The sequence below is a fragment of the Balearica regulorum genome, chromosome 2, assembly GCF_011004875.1.
Source record: "Balearica regulorum gibbericeps isolate bBalReg1 chromosome 2, bBalReg1.pri, whole genome shotgun sequence".
In the NCBI taxonomy this organism is placed as follows: domain Eukaryota; kingdom Metazoa; phylum Chordata; class Aves; order Gruiformes; family Gruidae; genus Balearica; species Balearica regulorum.
Window position 1 is genome coordinate 152,967,318 of NC_046185.1, and position 15,933 is coordinate 152,983,250.

The window sequence follows — 15,933 nt, forward strand, 5'->3', positions numbered from 1 at the left end:
AAAACAATGTTAAAGCCAACAAGAGAACAGCAAAGCTAACTCTGCAAAACAGCCTTTTGCAAACACACTGCAGGATGTGAATGCACAGCTGGACCCTGGTCGCGCTGTCAGGGACAACTCAGCCCCTTGCCTTCAGAAATCAACCCATCGCATCCCCCATGCTACTGCAAGCTGTCCTGCCCAATCCAACGTCGTTGGACACATGTACATACACTACGCACACGTATCTCATGCTATATGAGGAGCGTGCTACTGCCTTACCTTTTCTCAGTTGTATACTGAGCCTCTTCCCTATCTTTTTGGTGTTATACCCACTGTTTGCAGTGGAGGTGAGAACTTTCTGAGGTGATGGTACCAGGCCCGAGGGTGGTTTCCCTGATGAATTCACACTATGAGGTAGCTGCGAGTAGGAGTCTGTCTGATCAGACTGGTTACCCGCTCGAGACATTCTTTGTAACGTGTGAAGTCCAGAATTGTTAATACTTTTGCCGTCAGCATACTGGGAATCGGGACTGAACCGGCTGGAGTAGTACGTGTTCTTCTCACTTTGGGACAACTGTTCATACTGCTCTTTATTTGCCGCAGGGACCACGTGGAACCAAATGAACGGCGTACGCATGGCTTGGCGAAACATATGCTGTGCTCTAGGTTTCAAAATGAACAGAAAATTAGCAAATTAGGACTGGCAGACTACAAGACATTATAAGCATAATTACTGATGTTAATTAAGCAACATGAGCTGACAGACACCTTGCACTCAAGCGTAAACCATAAAACTTGAATCTGTTCACTAGTCGTCTTGGTCTGCTTTTTGCTAAGGTTTATTGCCTTAGGGTAACACAATGGTTAAATATGCTTAACAACTAAAATACCAAATACTGCACTTGGAAAAACAAAAATCTTAACCACAGTCGTGAAATGCAGACAGTTCTATGGCAGGACTGCAATGTCCTTTTGTCTTGAACCTTGATAATTGCTTCTTCAGATGCAGTAATCACAGTGACAACAGAATTATTAGAATGAAAATTACACGTTATACAAAGAATATGTATTTCCATAGTTTGCTGAGAGTACATGCAGGCTTGCAAAAAGTCTAGTTTACGCTTTACTTTTTCTAAGTTAGTAGTTTTTCAGAACATTTTAAGAAATAGGAAAAAAATGCTTAATCCTGCACAGATGGACATCAGGCTCTGGGTCATGATCCAAAGTACACAAAGTCAACAACTCTTTTCACAGACCTAACAAATTGTGATTCAGAACCTTAGAACAAGCTGAGACAAGCTGCTTTCCACCATATGGTACAGGGTCATGTTCCAATCCAGGTTAGAGTCAAAGAAATAAAAAACACATTTCAAATGTATATTAAGTATAGGACGATCAGAATAAATTATATTCCTTTGGCCCTCAACATGTTAGTGTTTTCAGAGCAACAGTATCATCTTTGAAATCATTCGTTTTCTGCATACCCCTCTTCTGCTTTCTCTTTTAATTATCTGTGTGTGACCTACAAGCTGATTTCACTTCCAAAAGTCTTTCTGATTCACCATTTCGGGATTCTACCAAGTCCAGGCTTTCAATGAGCAAGTATTTGTGATCTCTCAAACTTCTCCAGGAAGTTTCTGCATATAGTACCTTTAGTTCTCACATATGAAAAACCACAAATATTTTAAAAATGTTAAAAATAAAGTCTCCATGCTGTCCACAGATATTCAACATGATGCATTGCAAGTGTAAGACCAAAAATCACATGGGGTTTTCACAATGAACAGTTTACCAACGCAAGAAGAAAAAAAAAAAAAAAATCCATAAAGTGCATACACTCTAATGACAATAATTATCCTGAATTTTTTGTAGTTTGGCTAATTAAAAACCACTAATGTCTCTCAGTGTATCTATTAGAAAGGCAAGCTTAGATATTTTTTTCTTAAATACTTTATTTCCTCAAACTACCACAAGGTGCAGTGTTAAAGATTTAATAATGCAATGTTAACATGCAGTAAGAATACTTACTGTTCAAATCTCCTATTCCGAAGGTCTCCATCGTTAATCCTGACAATACAATCATTCTCACGAAAAAGGTTTTCTTGTTCAGCTTTTCCACCTTTCTCCAATCGCTTTACCAGCAGCCCCAGGGTTCTGGAACATTAAGATTACAAATGATTACTGTTCGAACAATTTCTAGCATAGACAATCCTACTAATTTAATATTTTATCATAATCACTACAGAAACTACATTTTAAACCATCTTTACCTTGAAGTAGGATACCACAGTTTCAAATAATTTATAAGCATTACCTGAGTTATTATCCCTTATCCATGAAACAAAGACCCTGGGTGAATCAAGCACGTCATTTAAAAGTAAGAACGAAGAGGCAGTGTGATGACAGCACATCCATTCTTGCAAAAGGCCTATATTTCTGAGCAGAAAAAGCTCCAAGAAGCACCGCACATCTGACAGCCGACATCTTTTCTGCTAGTTAAATGAAGTTGAACAGGTTCAACTTAAAATTAGAATTTCTGAATTAGCAGAGACTACCACAGCCATCACTACTGCTTCTGTGCAAGTGAAACATGGGGTCATACATGTCATAAGCAGCCTATAATGAAGGGATGGACAGAGAATTCAGGAATTTCATGTGAACCAAAATCTTTTTTTAAACCGTCACTTTTTTCACCAAACAGCAGAGGAAATTAAAAGCCTAAATGCCATTTTTAATTCAGCATATTATCTTAAATTATTTGGTTCAGTAATGACTGAAGACAATTACTATTTGATAGCCTCGGTGCAACGAGTTGTTCACCTCTGTCAAATGCTTACCTACAGTGTGGCCTTAAGGACATTCTTAGAGAGAAAATGGAAACAAACATTCAACCTGAAATTATGAAATGGATCCTGAAGAGTGGATTTCTGAGGTACAGGCAGGATAGTGTGAGAAGTCAATGACGTTTCTATACCTGAACTCTAGGTTTCAAGGAGGATTCAATCTTCAGGATTATTCTTGCATCGACACTGCATTTGATTTTTTTAAAGATCAGCTTTACATTGAAATCCCACAGGACATATCAGTGGTCAACAGCACTACTTTTTCAGAAGTCGTTTCAAGGGATGGCGTGAAAAATACTTGGTTGCGTGGCAGGAATTCCAAGACCACATATGTCTTTTAGCACAGAACTTTCAGTGATCATGGCACTTCAGTTCACACATACCTCAAAGTAAACGAGCAGTCAATGATGCTTTAAAGGACTCCTCACGTGCTCAAAAGTTATATAAGCACTTGAGCACTTCGTCAAATGGGTCAGAAGAACAAAATTAACTTTAACTTATTTCTTCCAGTTTAAATTCTTCATTTATGAATTTATCATCAACATATGCAAATAAGACATTTATTTTATAGAACAGTCATACGTTTTCTCCTACAAGGCAGATGAAAGAGTAAGAGAAACCATCCAAGTAGTATTTCCGTTTTGGAACCACCTAGAGACATCAAGATATGATGTTGAAAGGATCTACGCACGTAAACAGACTGTGAGCAGAAAAACAACATAAAGCATTTTGACAACACAAAGCATCAAATGAAGTTTGAGTCAGACATTAACATTCAACTGACACTACTCTGTTTCCAACTGATAGGAAATATTTTGCAAACACTTAACGTACTGCACCTTTGACCTGGGTGTGTGTGTGTGTGGGGGGGTGTGTGTGTCGGGGTCCCCATCAGAAGCAAACCTTCTCCACCCTCATTTGGTTCCCGATGGACCCCTTGGGTGCAGTCACTGATGCTAGCTGTGATTGGGCTTGACTTTAGCTCAGCTGCTGCAATTAGCAATCTGTCTCTTTGCAATAACACTGGTGAGCACAAGGACTTGAAAGATTCAATAAAGCTAAAGTATCATTCCTCTAGAAGACACGCATTTCAGGAAAAAAAAAAAAATCTTGAAAAACACAACGTATAGTAGTGTGTATCTAGTCCTATCCTCCCTGTTCCTTCTTTGTGTTTGGAAAGTTCCATCTTTTGTAGATTCCTTCCAACAACCCAGTATGTCTCAATAAAAATGAAAGGGAAAAAAAAAGTTTTGCTCTTTACCCAAAGCAAAACCAATTATTCCCCTTTTTTGGGGGTTTTGTTTTTTTTTTTTCCCCCTGATCAACAAGCTAGTGAAACACTTTTTAGGATATGATCTGGGAAGTATTATCTAGATATTCTAGGTGATTTCCCATTTGCAATTCAGAATATGGATGGGCATGCAATGCTTGTACAAGAGCACAGACAGGAATTGCAACAGGTGTTTGTTTATATGGTTAAATATAAAAAAAATTCAAAATATCAATATAGTAAATATCAAAACATATTCTACACAAAGTACAACATACCAAGTTAATACTATAATACATTACACAAAATAATATGATTATTTCATCCCAATGTCTCCATGTACCTATGATTACCAAGTAATTTCTCTATCAATGGTTTTTGCATAGCATTTTTCTTGAAAAACTCCCTTCTACTGTTTCACATTCTGAAGTTACATGTAATTATTAATGCAAGATGCATCTTTACGCAGTTTGTAATTTCTTAAATTTACTTCACCTAAGCTCACAAATCTAGTAAAAACATTACTGATCCCAAGCAACGGTAAAATAACGTAACACATAAATTAGCTATTAGTCAAAATTGCAAATAATCTCATTAAACAAAGGCTACAAGTTCTACTAATGCAAGACTGCTCATCTCATACACAACATATGGTGCTCATGAGGATTTTGCTTTTCAACAAATGTTAGAGCTGGGTTAACCAAGGCATAAAAAGCTAAAGTCACTGAGAACAGATTCAAGGCTGGATGAACAGCCTGAGTCAAATCTGAAACCAGGATCCTCATGGTGCCTTTTTTAATTTAATTTTATTTTTTTTTATATAACCATATAGGGCAAAGATCCCTTTAGACACAGTTCCAGAAACAATTTCCTGTATGCAGTTCTACATAGCAGAGTACACTCTCCTAGAACTTGCAGAAAATGTATGTTCCTGAAAACTTTAGTAAGAAAAGCCTATCAATTTCCTACAGTATTTCTTCAGCATATAATGGCTAGATGTAAGAATATGACTCTAAAAAAAGGCATTGTGGGAATGAATTCATGTTTGTTGTTGCAGTAACTGGAGATAAACAGAGTAGACCTGATATTGCAAATATGCAATAACCTAAAAACTAATTGGATTTTTTTTCCCTGCTGTATGCCATCACCATTAATCCTGATAAGTGGAGATGTAGCGCTACTACAGTTTCAATATTACATTTCCTACATTAAGAAAACATATACATTTTGAAAGCCTGTAAACTAATCTAGTATAAAATACAAAAGTCAGTATATATATTTGTTTAAACACAACCATGTAGCATACAAATATACAGGCACATTTGAATTTGCTTCATCTTGTTCAGTTAAAGTCAGTCAATATGTTTTCTAACATCAGTTCTTCCAGTATAAACGTCTTAAACTATAACTTTTTCAAGAATGGGATTAAATATTGCGTGAAACTCTGCAAAACACTCTGAAAGTTTGTAACCCTGTAGAAACAATAATTATAAATGGAAATTTGGTACCTGCACTGTTTTAGGCTGATGTTAGCTGACATGGGGACAGAAGGGAAATAGTATCAAAGCACAGAGCTCAATCTTTGTATTTGTTTTAAATACCTAAATGGGAATGTAAACAGCTTAGATTATATTAGCATTTGCACCACTGTAGTTCCAAAGGTTCATTACTCTAATTATACAATTAAAATAAACTCAGCTACATGTGTTAACATTTCAGTTCTCAGTATAAATTACAACCAATGATAAAACTAGAAATAAGCAGCAAATGTTTTATTGACATCTAAATTGCCTGAGTTAGTCTGGGTAGTTCTTTGAAATTGTGAACTCCCCACATGCCATCCAGCTGTATGGAAATGACGATAATTTGTCTTAATAAAAACTGACAGTGTAAATACTATGAGAGTAATAAAAATATTTCATTGAGCATCTAGCATATGATTCGGCCATCACCGCCCGTCATACATACACACTGAAGTTATTTACCTATTACCTGCAAGCTAACTGTAATATAATCAAACCAGACAGAACAGAAAATAACCAATTTAGATGTTTATGTAAAGTCACTAACATGAAAAGGCAAAAACTAGATTAAGGGGCAAAAATAAGGATTGATTGAAAAGTAGATGTGTAGTGGTTTCATGCAAGGGAAGACCTTTGAGAAGTTCTATGGGAACATGACCACAGTATAAATTTCCTGAGATTCAGAGGTCAGAGTAGGCAAATCAGCTCGTTTGTTCAAGTTAAATTATCGTGGCTGATCAATGCTAAATTGGACATAAACTCCTTTGCGCAACATTGACGTCACAGTGCTACTGCAGAGGCATTAAAATAACCTTATCAGCCTTCACGCCTGAAGTCCGGAACCAATTTCCAACCTTTGGTAACTACTCTGCAGCTTTTTAGCTTGAATAATACTTCAAATTAAGTTTATATAACTTTTGAAAGGATGAGATCAGACAAAGAAAGCCTTGAATTCAGCTAAAAGAGTGAGGGAACGGTACATTCACACCACAGGGAATCTTTTCCCAATGGATATGTTTTTGAAAACCATGGCTACCTTTGAGACTTAAAAGGTTGGAAATGCAAGACAGGAATAAATGGAGATGCAGATAACACATACCTAATAGATGATCAAAGAGAATACAATTGTTAGAGAGGCACCTTGAAGGCAGTGTTAAGGACTTCAGTATAGACAATGGCCATTAGATGTTACTTTAGTTTTCTTTGTATCTTCAGTAAAAGAATAAAACTTTTACAGTGAAAGATGAAGTGATTTATAAACTCTAGAAAATGAAGGGCAATTCCACTGAAAGCAAAAAAGAAAAAAAAAAAAAAAGAACTACAAAACAGAAAAATGTATAAAAATTTCTAGTTTGGAGATTGTGTATACATCAATGTCTACCTTCATTTGAGGCTTTTCTTTTTTTTAATAAAATCTGTTAAATTTGTCATTTAAACTGACAAAAAGCCATAAAATTTGGGCTCTTATTTTTTCCATTCTTTTGAGACTTCCTTAATATTTTAAGACATGTAGGATATATAACATAAAATCACAGATTAAGTATTTTTAGCTGCCAGGTTTTAGCTGTACAGTTTAGCATGGATTTTGTGGCATGCTTCAATAGGAAGAACAGCTGGCAGAGCCCGACATACTCACTGCTCTGCATCAAAGTAATGTGTCTGATACTTATTAATGGATGTGCCTTATGGGGTCTTCAGATGAGGATCCAAATCCTTTTCTGTTCTGTTTTACTAAGTAGACTTCACAGTAGTCTTGGGACTATGGGACTATAACTTCCATATCATTATTCACAGAGATTTCTGATGTTATCTCATATATTCTTTGTGTCAGTTGAACTTCCTTCCAAAGACAGACATGGCAGGATTTCAGAAGAGCATAGAGCTTGAGAAGCTTTCAAAGACTCTTAAGAGTAGAACAGGCCATATAACAGTAAATTATGCTATAATTACTATTAAGCTTGCGGAGGAGAACTCGATGCAACCCCAGTTATGCATCAACATAACATGCTACTTCAGCCAGGACTGATCAAATGCTATCCTTAAGGAACTGAGTGCTTGCTCTCCTCCCTGAGCACCTAATAAGAAGGAAGAATTGGTGCTAAAGGCAATTATGCACAGATTTAGAATTTTCTTTCCTTTTATGCCTTCCTCTCATTTGTTTCCTCTTTATTCTTTATCTAAACACTTTCCTGTTCACTTTCTATTCTGTCCTTTCTGTTTTAATTTTCATGCCTCCTATTCTGCTTAGCACTCCATTTATACAATTGCAAAAATGTGCAAGCAGGTTTTGCAAACAAAACTTTTATCTTGAAAAACTTCACAACGTGATGAATATGTATACCCCTCCTCCCATTTGAGAAGGTGAACAAACTCTTATCCAAAGCATATGATCAAAAAGGCCAATAAAGGACTGATGAACTTCTAGAGGTAAAAACAGAAGGATAGTAAGGAAACATATCCGTAGAAGAAATTTTGACCACATCTGTACAAATCAATAGCACTTCTTCCAGAGAATTACAGAGAGGGGTTGGGGCTTTTTTGGGAAGGGGTTGTTGGTTTTTGGTTTGTTGGTTGTTTTTTGCTGGGTTTTTTCATTTAAAAAAGTCTCAGTTTTACTAGGAACAGAAATAATTATTAGCATCTATATAGCCAAGGCAGAGATCTTTCCAGATTTTGTTCAAGATCAAAAGCCAATATTGAAGACAGATTATTACTCCAAACCTAAACCCTCAAAAGACCGTGAATAAGTCAAATATTTATTCTATATAAATAAAGGACATAGTTATGGCATATAATTTTTAGAGGTTTGGGGTGTTTGCTTCGGGGGAGAGGGGATTTTTTTGGTGGGAGAAGGCTCCTGCTTATTGCATAGGGGAAAAAAGGGAGAATTGTTTTAGTATGTTTTTACACTTTTTAAAACTATTGATTTAATAACCGTTGCCTATTAAGTAACATTTTCAAAAGCAAAAGAAAGGAACTGGAAGAAAAGTAATTGAAAACACAGCATAACTGGAATTGAACACCAAGCAAATATAAACCAACGGTGGGCCAATAGACTAAGCTATACAACACATCAGATCTTTTCTGTTGGACTTCCCTCAAAGTACTGAGTCCTGTGCTTGGTTTTGTATGTTTAGGTTTCTACTGAGCAGCTCCCCTGCTGAAGGTAGTTCACTGTAGCATGGAGCAGTGTGCTTTGCAGCCAGTGGAGGAACAAAGAGCAGCCATGTGCTAGAGTGAGAAACAAGTAGGCAGAAGAGGATCCTTGCCAAGCATCTGCTCTCCCTCTGAATCTAGCAAAAGTAGAACAAAGTCTATCTTATCTGCTCGAAAAAGCTGGGGGACCAGGAGAATAAGGGGGGGTGGGGTGGGGTGGGGGGGGGAGGGGGAAGAAGAAGTAAGAAACCATAAACCCCCACCAAGTGCTCCTGCCCACACTGGAGGCTGCAGGCAGCTGGAGAAAATTTCTTTGTTCTCACTAAAAGCACAGAGAGGTGTGGGCACAGCTGACAATAAAGCAGCGGTACAACAGGAGTGCTTATCATCAACAGTGGGCAATGAACTCTGCTTTTTTGCCCCTACAATGCAGGAAGCATAGGAGAAATATTTTGGAAATATCCAAGGTCCTCTCCAACTCTCCTCCTCCAGGCTTTCAAGACATGGACCTAAGTATCTTCCCTCTCCAGCAGATTATTTTGGGGAAGGTCGAAAAAACTCAAGAGAGCAATTGCACGTACCGTCCACTTTTCAATGAGAGGAGTTCTAGTATTATGAAGAAAAGTAGATAAATGTTAATATAAAGATTATTTCCCTTGTAACAGAATTTTATCTTAAACATCTATATTTTAAATTGGCTTTCTTGTAATAAACATTTATAATATAAACCCAAACTCAGGACAAAAAAGAGAGTTAAAAGTCCTTCATAGCTCTTAATATAGCTAGTGTCCTTTAAAAAAAAGAGATATTTTACTTCTGTGTTTACAGCTTTTTCATTTTACATACTATCATTCTGCATAAACAGTTTAAGCTTCGCCTCAGACTTGACAACCACATTAACAGCCTGGAAGTGGATTTTATTTGAATTAAAATTCTTATTCAAAATGTCAAAATATACATTTCTAACATCAATTTTATTAAACAAGTACTTAGTAGGCAGCCAACATTCTTAAACAGGTCTTTTTCTTGCCCTCACACTGTCTAAATCCCAGATAACTGTGTGAACATTTCAACCATTTCCAACTTTAGGGGATTTACTTAGGAGCTTATGTTTGAAGTACCATTCACTCATGCCCTTTCCATCCTCACATTGAATTTACTAAATTTCAGATCATGAATAGAAGAATTTGCAACATTACAGAAGTTTGTTCTTAATACTTGTAGTCCTCAGAAAAAGTAACCTTAAATTAAAAAAAAAAAAAAAATTCTTATAATACATGTCAGTACAGCAATGAAAGCACTGGGTTTAAAGTGACAACTGCAAATAAAGATCTTATGCTGTGTTTAAAATCTTGTGAAGGTATTTGGTATAGAAAGCAAAACACATTTATCTCTGAAAAGAGGTTGATATAAATTTTTGAGATATATATCAAGTTAGTTTGGTTCTTAATTACTAAGCTGAAATTGCTGCTGGGTCGACTGACATGTGAGAACATAACACCCCTTCATGTGTAATCAAAAATTACTTTTTTAAAAACATATTTGTTCCCCTTTTCCTTAAAGATGGAAAATAAAGTATATACTTAGAACATGCATCACCGAAATAAAATGTGCTTATAATCCTGAAGAACTGTAATTTTTTCACCATACTTAAAAGCTTCAAATCCACCACTAATTACTACAAAAGTTAAGCTATTTTTCTGAGACTGTGTTAATGACCCTAAATGCTAAAACTCTAACAAAGTAAGCCTTAGAGATGATGCATTCTGCTTACTAATATAATCCCCCAAATGATATCTTTAATATAAATTACTTTATTTACTTTTTTTTTTTGGTAATCATTCCAACTTCAGGAGTTCCAGCTTGTCATATAACTAAAACAGGTTCACCTTCCCCAAAAACAGAATGTTTCAACTCGTTTTGCTACTTCATTTTAACCCCAACAGATGGGACAACACTAAATATTGAAAGCATGACGATTGTTTTCTCTTCCACTCTTATCAAGTGCAGGCGTAGGATGCCTCTAGTTTAGACTCCTGCTGTTATTTGGGAACTTGTGGCTCTGAACAGTCAGCAAGGAAACGTTGCATAAATATCCACCTGAATTAAAGCAGCAGATTATAACTTTTAAGGGTCCAAAAGGAGACATCCTTATAATTCAATTTCCTATGCGATTACGACAGAACCTCTACTAAAACCTTGCAGTTGTAACTCGTTTTAAGCAGAGCCTTTCCATTATAGTGTCCGTTCCAAGTACGGAGTCAGTAAACTTGCATTTCTTCCTTTCTTAAACACTGAGACTGTCTTTTGAAAAACATACAATATTCTACAGAAGGCAAAAGGCACACAATACAAGAATTAACACAACTAAGATAAAACACAGCAAATTATGATAAAATTAAAATCCTACACGATACATTACCTTCCGCCTCGGGCACTGAAAGGCACTACATGGATTCCCAAAGGCCCGCCGTCGTTGGAGACTTCTACGAGCTTTACCATATCACTGTGAGACAATGACGAATGAGGGAATATGAACATGTACCGTGAAGGAACCAAAAACTCACACAAACATACACAGAAAAACAAAACCATTCCAGAAATCAGGGCATGGTGATGAAAGCATTGTTGAACTCTACGTACCTGAAGATTAATCTGATGGCATGAAAGATCAATCATCAAAAATAGTTCAATTAGTAAAGCAAACAAAAATCATTTTTTTTGTAAACTTAGTTTGCTACATAAGAATAGGTATCATCATCGCATGTGTATTGTTTCTTCCTTATTCTAAAGTTCAAGTGAACTGTTTGGACCATTGAGCAGAAATACCTTAAATACCACATACAATTTTTCCTCAAAAGCCTAAAAGCTGATGATAGCACTAGCATGCTTTATTTGGGCATCTTAGGGAAAGCCCACTCTAAACCTTAACATTAGCTTTTACATAACTACCCCTTAATCAAATCAGAATTATTAATTTTAATTGGTTACATTCTTCTGTTTTTAAAATACAATCTGTTACTGGAAACTTGCTGTATCTGTATCTCCCTACAAGCAAGGCTTCCAAACTAAGATTTAACTATAACATTCAAAACCAACCAGGCATCCTCCTGAAGCCACTATGCATCTAGTTTTCAATTCAACTTTTTGCTGTGGAGAGAGAAAAAGCGAAAGAGGAAAGCACAAGTTCAGAAAGAGACATGCAAAGATTCTAGAAATAGATTTGGACCAAATCTGCTGATGTGTTTTAAACATACCCACATCTGGAAAGGTGGAATATAGCCCATAAACCATAGTTATAAATACACAAATGAGAAAATAATACATGAAGGCCAAACCTCTCAGTAAATCTGGAAGTGACAGATCTGAACGAAAGCCACAATCTAAATTTGTGGCTTATGCCTCTCCCTAGTATTACATAGTTTTTCCATATTTCCTGGCACCACATATATATACATACAGATCTTTGAGAAGCTTGTTTCTCATAAGCATACAAATCAAATTTAATCTAGAAATGGAGCAAAGAGCAGGACCAATACCCTATGATAGCAATAAAAGCTTTTCTACTTCCTTCAACAGCTCTTGATCATATGGTGGCCCATCCCGAAAATTAATCTGGAGTCTGAGAATAACCAGATCATATATTGTTAGAAGTCACCAAAAATCCAGGATTACAGTTTGTTTTATATTTCTTCAACATTAATTTTTAAAAATATATTTTTAAGGTAGTCTTTGCATTTGTGGCATGCCTCAAGTCATGCCTGTTTTTTAAACACCACAAATGGAAGCTCTCTATCCCTGTTGCCACTGTTTAGCTCGAGGAAGTACTGCAACAACAGGAGAGCTGAGAGACATCAGCCAAAAAAGTATTAATCTTCAGACCTAGACAAATGTTTTACGACTGACAGCATTACAGCATTTGGCAATGTTCCCTGTCCCAGTTTTTGTATAGGCTAACTTAACTTCATTCCCACTGTACATCAAGGTTAAGTTTTCATTAACTAGTGTGCAAAGCAGCTCACAGGAATCAAGCAATGTCTTGCACATCCAAAAGGTACTCTAAAAGGCATTTTGTGCTACTGGTATGCCTATAGCTCCTTACGATCAACTTTCTTCCGACTTTCCATTAGCTTAAAAGAAAACTGAGGAAAAGAACAAGTGAAAATCAATGTGATTCACCTGGAATTGTCAAAAGTGGCAACAGAGCTTAAACAAAAAAAAAATTCAGCTTTCATAACCGGCCTACACTGTTTAGCTTGTTCTACTGCTTGAATTGGTAACCTTCCTTTTTTCTAAAACACACTCTTAAGGTCTAGGTACTTATTTATCATAGAATCCTAGAATGGTTTGGGTGGGAAGGGACCTCAAAGATCATCTAGTTCCAACCCCCCTGCTGCGGGCAGGGACACCCTCCACTAGACCACGTTGCCCAAAGCCCCATCCAACCTGGTCTTAAACACTTCCAGGGAGGGGGCATCCACAGCTTCTCTGGGCAACCTGTTCCAGTGTCTCACCACCCTCACAGTGCTGAGTTTTCTTATTTATTTTTTTTTAATCCATCCCAAATTCAAATGTTAAACTCTGTAAAAGGGAAAACAAAAGGAAATAATCCCTTCCTAAGAGAGATTCTTTAAATTCTGCTTCTCACCCTGATTTTCTCATAAGTTTGGTCCAAGTACTTCAACAAACATACAGGGAAGTATGAGGTCAAAACAAAAAAAAGAATGAAGTAGCATATGATGAAAATCCAGTAAGTTACTTAAAAGCAACACCAAGAAGCATCAAATTTGACAGAAGTTCTGTAAACTTTACTTAGCAAGCAGCATTTGGAATTTACAATAAAACAGATTTAAATGCAACAGAGTAAAAATCAGCAGGTATTGCCTAATAGATGCCACTATGATCTTTATCTAACATTTAAACCCTTAGCACCTAATTCACAATGTAATTCAGAAATAATAGGAGCAGAAGATTTATTTTTCTTTAAAATTTAAGTTTAATCAATTTAAGAGGTTTAATGCAAGGGTAGAAGTGATATTTCCTCATTAATTCCATAGTGAGGTATGGATCAGCTCTTTGCAATGACATGCAAAAGGTCAAGCTTGCTGTATCTTGTGATGAAATAAAAATATCCTTTACTGATTTTTTAAAGGAGGAGCTTCCCAATCCTAAACAGAATCAGTTTTGATTCATTCACACAGTATGGGGGTTTTGACCACAGAACTTACGTGTCCCCATGCACATCTTCCCAGTAGACGAGTGACTGGTATTGAGGTTTTCCCCTGTGTAATTCTTGCCTGTTGATTTATTTGTGCTAGCACTGACCCTATTCCTTCTGTCAAGTTTTCAGAGTTCCATCAAATCAACATCTTCTTTGAGGCAGAAAATCTACTGTAGCATCAGCACATATAAATGTCAAGTTTCCAATGCTCATCTTTAACACAGGCTTTTTAAACTGTTTAAAATCTGCTTTAAAAAGGTCCACGAAGCAAATTGTTTAAAACCAAAATGACACGACCTAAAAAAGATTGCCTCACTTTCTTAAGAGCAGTATCACTTATATTATTCTGAGTTTTTTGCTAGTCTATGTTCAGTCTCAAGACTCATCATTAAAACAATGTGTTCTGCCAGTAACTTACTCCAGGGAAAAATTGGTAGCATTCTCCAAACCAGTGTCTGCATGTCCAACAGGCTCAACTCTGCTGTTGTCCTCATCTGTTCGATCTTCATCCTAGATATTAAAGGAAAAAAAAATAATTTAAACCTAGGTTTAATAAGTTAACTCATCTTAATAATGCCTTTTCATATTATTGGGGTAACCACACATACAGTGGAAATGTGTGCTTCCACAACAACAAAAATATTTTCTGTTGCTGTAAGAAACTGCTGTAAATTGTTTTTTGTCACTTTACACAGTTTTGTAATGTTATTTACAGTTTAGTCAGTTTTACATCTTAAATTTGCTACAGAAGCTATAACAGCCAGCATTTTTTTAAGAGGTACCCAAATAAAAACACAAAATCTGCTGATGGTCAGCAGTGTATGGGCAAACTCCTTCCAAGTTCTCTCCAGGACTTGAATGAATATACAAGGCAGCTCACACAGACTCATTTATAAAGAGTTAAAAACAGTATAAGAAAATGCAGCTTGTATAATTCTGTAAAGTACCAAGACCTCTTTAAACATTTTATCACAGGCCTTTATTAATAGCGTGCCAGAAAAGGCTGACATCAAAGAGTTACGTGAGGCTCTAATGCTAACCAATTGATTTTATTTTTAATTTGACTTTCCAAAAAGTACATACATTATTCACCAAATGTATAATTTTAATGTCAAAGTTGTGAACACTACTTTCAAATTTAGATCAAGGTAATTCAAGGACTACCAGTAAGAAGATCTAAATCCATTCTTACACTATGTTACTCATTAGAAGCTTATACTTTTAATTACCTGTGTGACCAAACAGAAAATATTATAAAATGTGAACAGCAGGTTTCAAACACGGACTTAGATTCTCGAGCTAGAGCCATCAAGTCAGTAAAATAGTAAGTGACAGGTTATGAGTTCAGCACACGGAGTCAGACAATATATTAAATTATTGAAGAGATACTAAAGGCAGACTGAGGCAGTTGGTAATGTCCAATTGACATTTCCAGTGAGAATCTGCAAAAGCAGGAGGCTGGATGCATTGAGCTTCCATGGGCTGTAGATATGCCTTGTGCATCCTGGGTAGCAGCACGCTGCGTGAAGCCAAGCTACTTGAAGATTGATGTGTTTTGAGAGGCTTTAATATGCACTTCTTCGTCATCTATCTCTGTTAAGCACTAGGCAAGTAATATATTTCAAAGGTTAACCAGCTTCTTGAACCTGCCTAGAACTGTATTATGAATGTAAACAAGAACTGAAATAAAATATTTTAAAATATTTTAAAAGTTGGTTATAAATCCAATATAAAGGATAATCCATATAATTCATAAATATGACATAAGCTAGTGTTTACACTTCTATATTTACCAATTTCAGCTGAAGTTCTATATGTACCACTGAATAAAGGTTAAAAATAAATAAATATTCAAACCTCCCTAACAATTCTAAAGTTACATGCAAAAAGGTATATATAGGAAAATCAGAACATTTGGAGTTGTTTCACATTAAAAAT

At 36.1% G+C, this 15,933-nt stretch overlaps 1 protein-coding gene across 18 annotated transcripts in view; it reads right to left on the reverse strand.

Annotated features, from left to right (window-relative positions):
- The window catches only part of PARD3 (par-3 family cell polarity regulator), a 463,724-nt gene that overhangs the window by 213,396 nt on the left and 234,395 nt on the right, over positions 1 to 15,933 (reverse strand). For all 18 annotated transcript variants that reach the window (XM_075746548.1, XM_075746547.1, XM_075746540.1 and 15 more), the window contains 4 exons: positions 14,414 to 14,505; positions 11,197 to 11,280; positions 2,011 to 2,136; positions 262 to 644 (listed from right to left, as the gene is read on the reverse strand). In XM_075746548.1, coding sequence (XP_075602663.1) covers positions 262 to 644; positions 2,011 to 2,136; positions 11,197 to 11,280; positions 14,414 to 14,505 — 685 coding nt within the window. The remainder of the gene's footprint in view (positions 1 to 261; positions 645 to 2,010; positions 2,137 to 11,196; positions 11,281 to 14,413; positions 14,506 to 15,933) is intronic.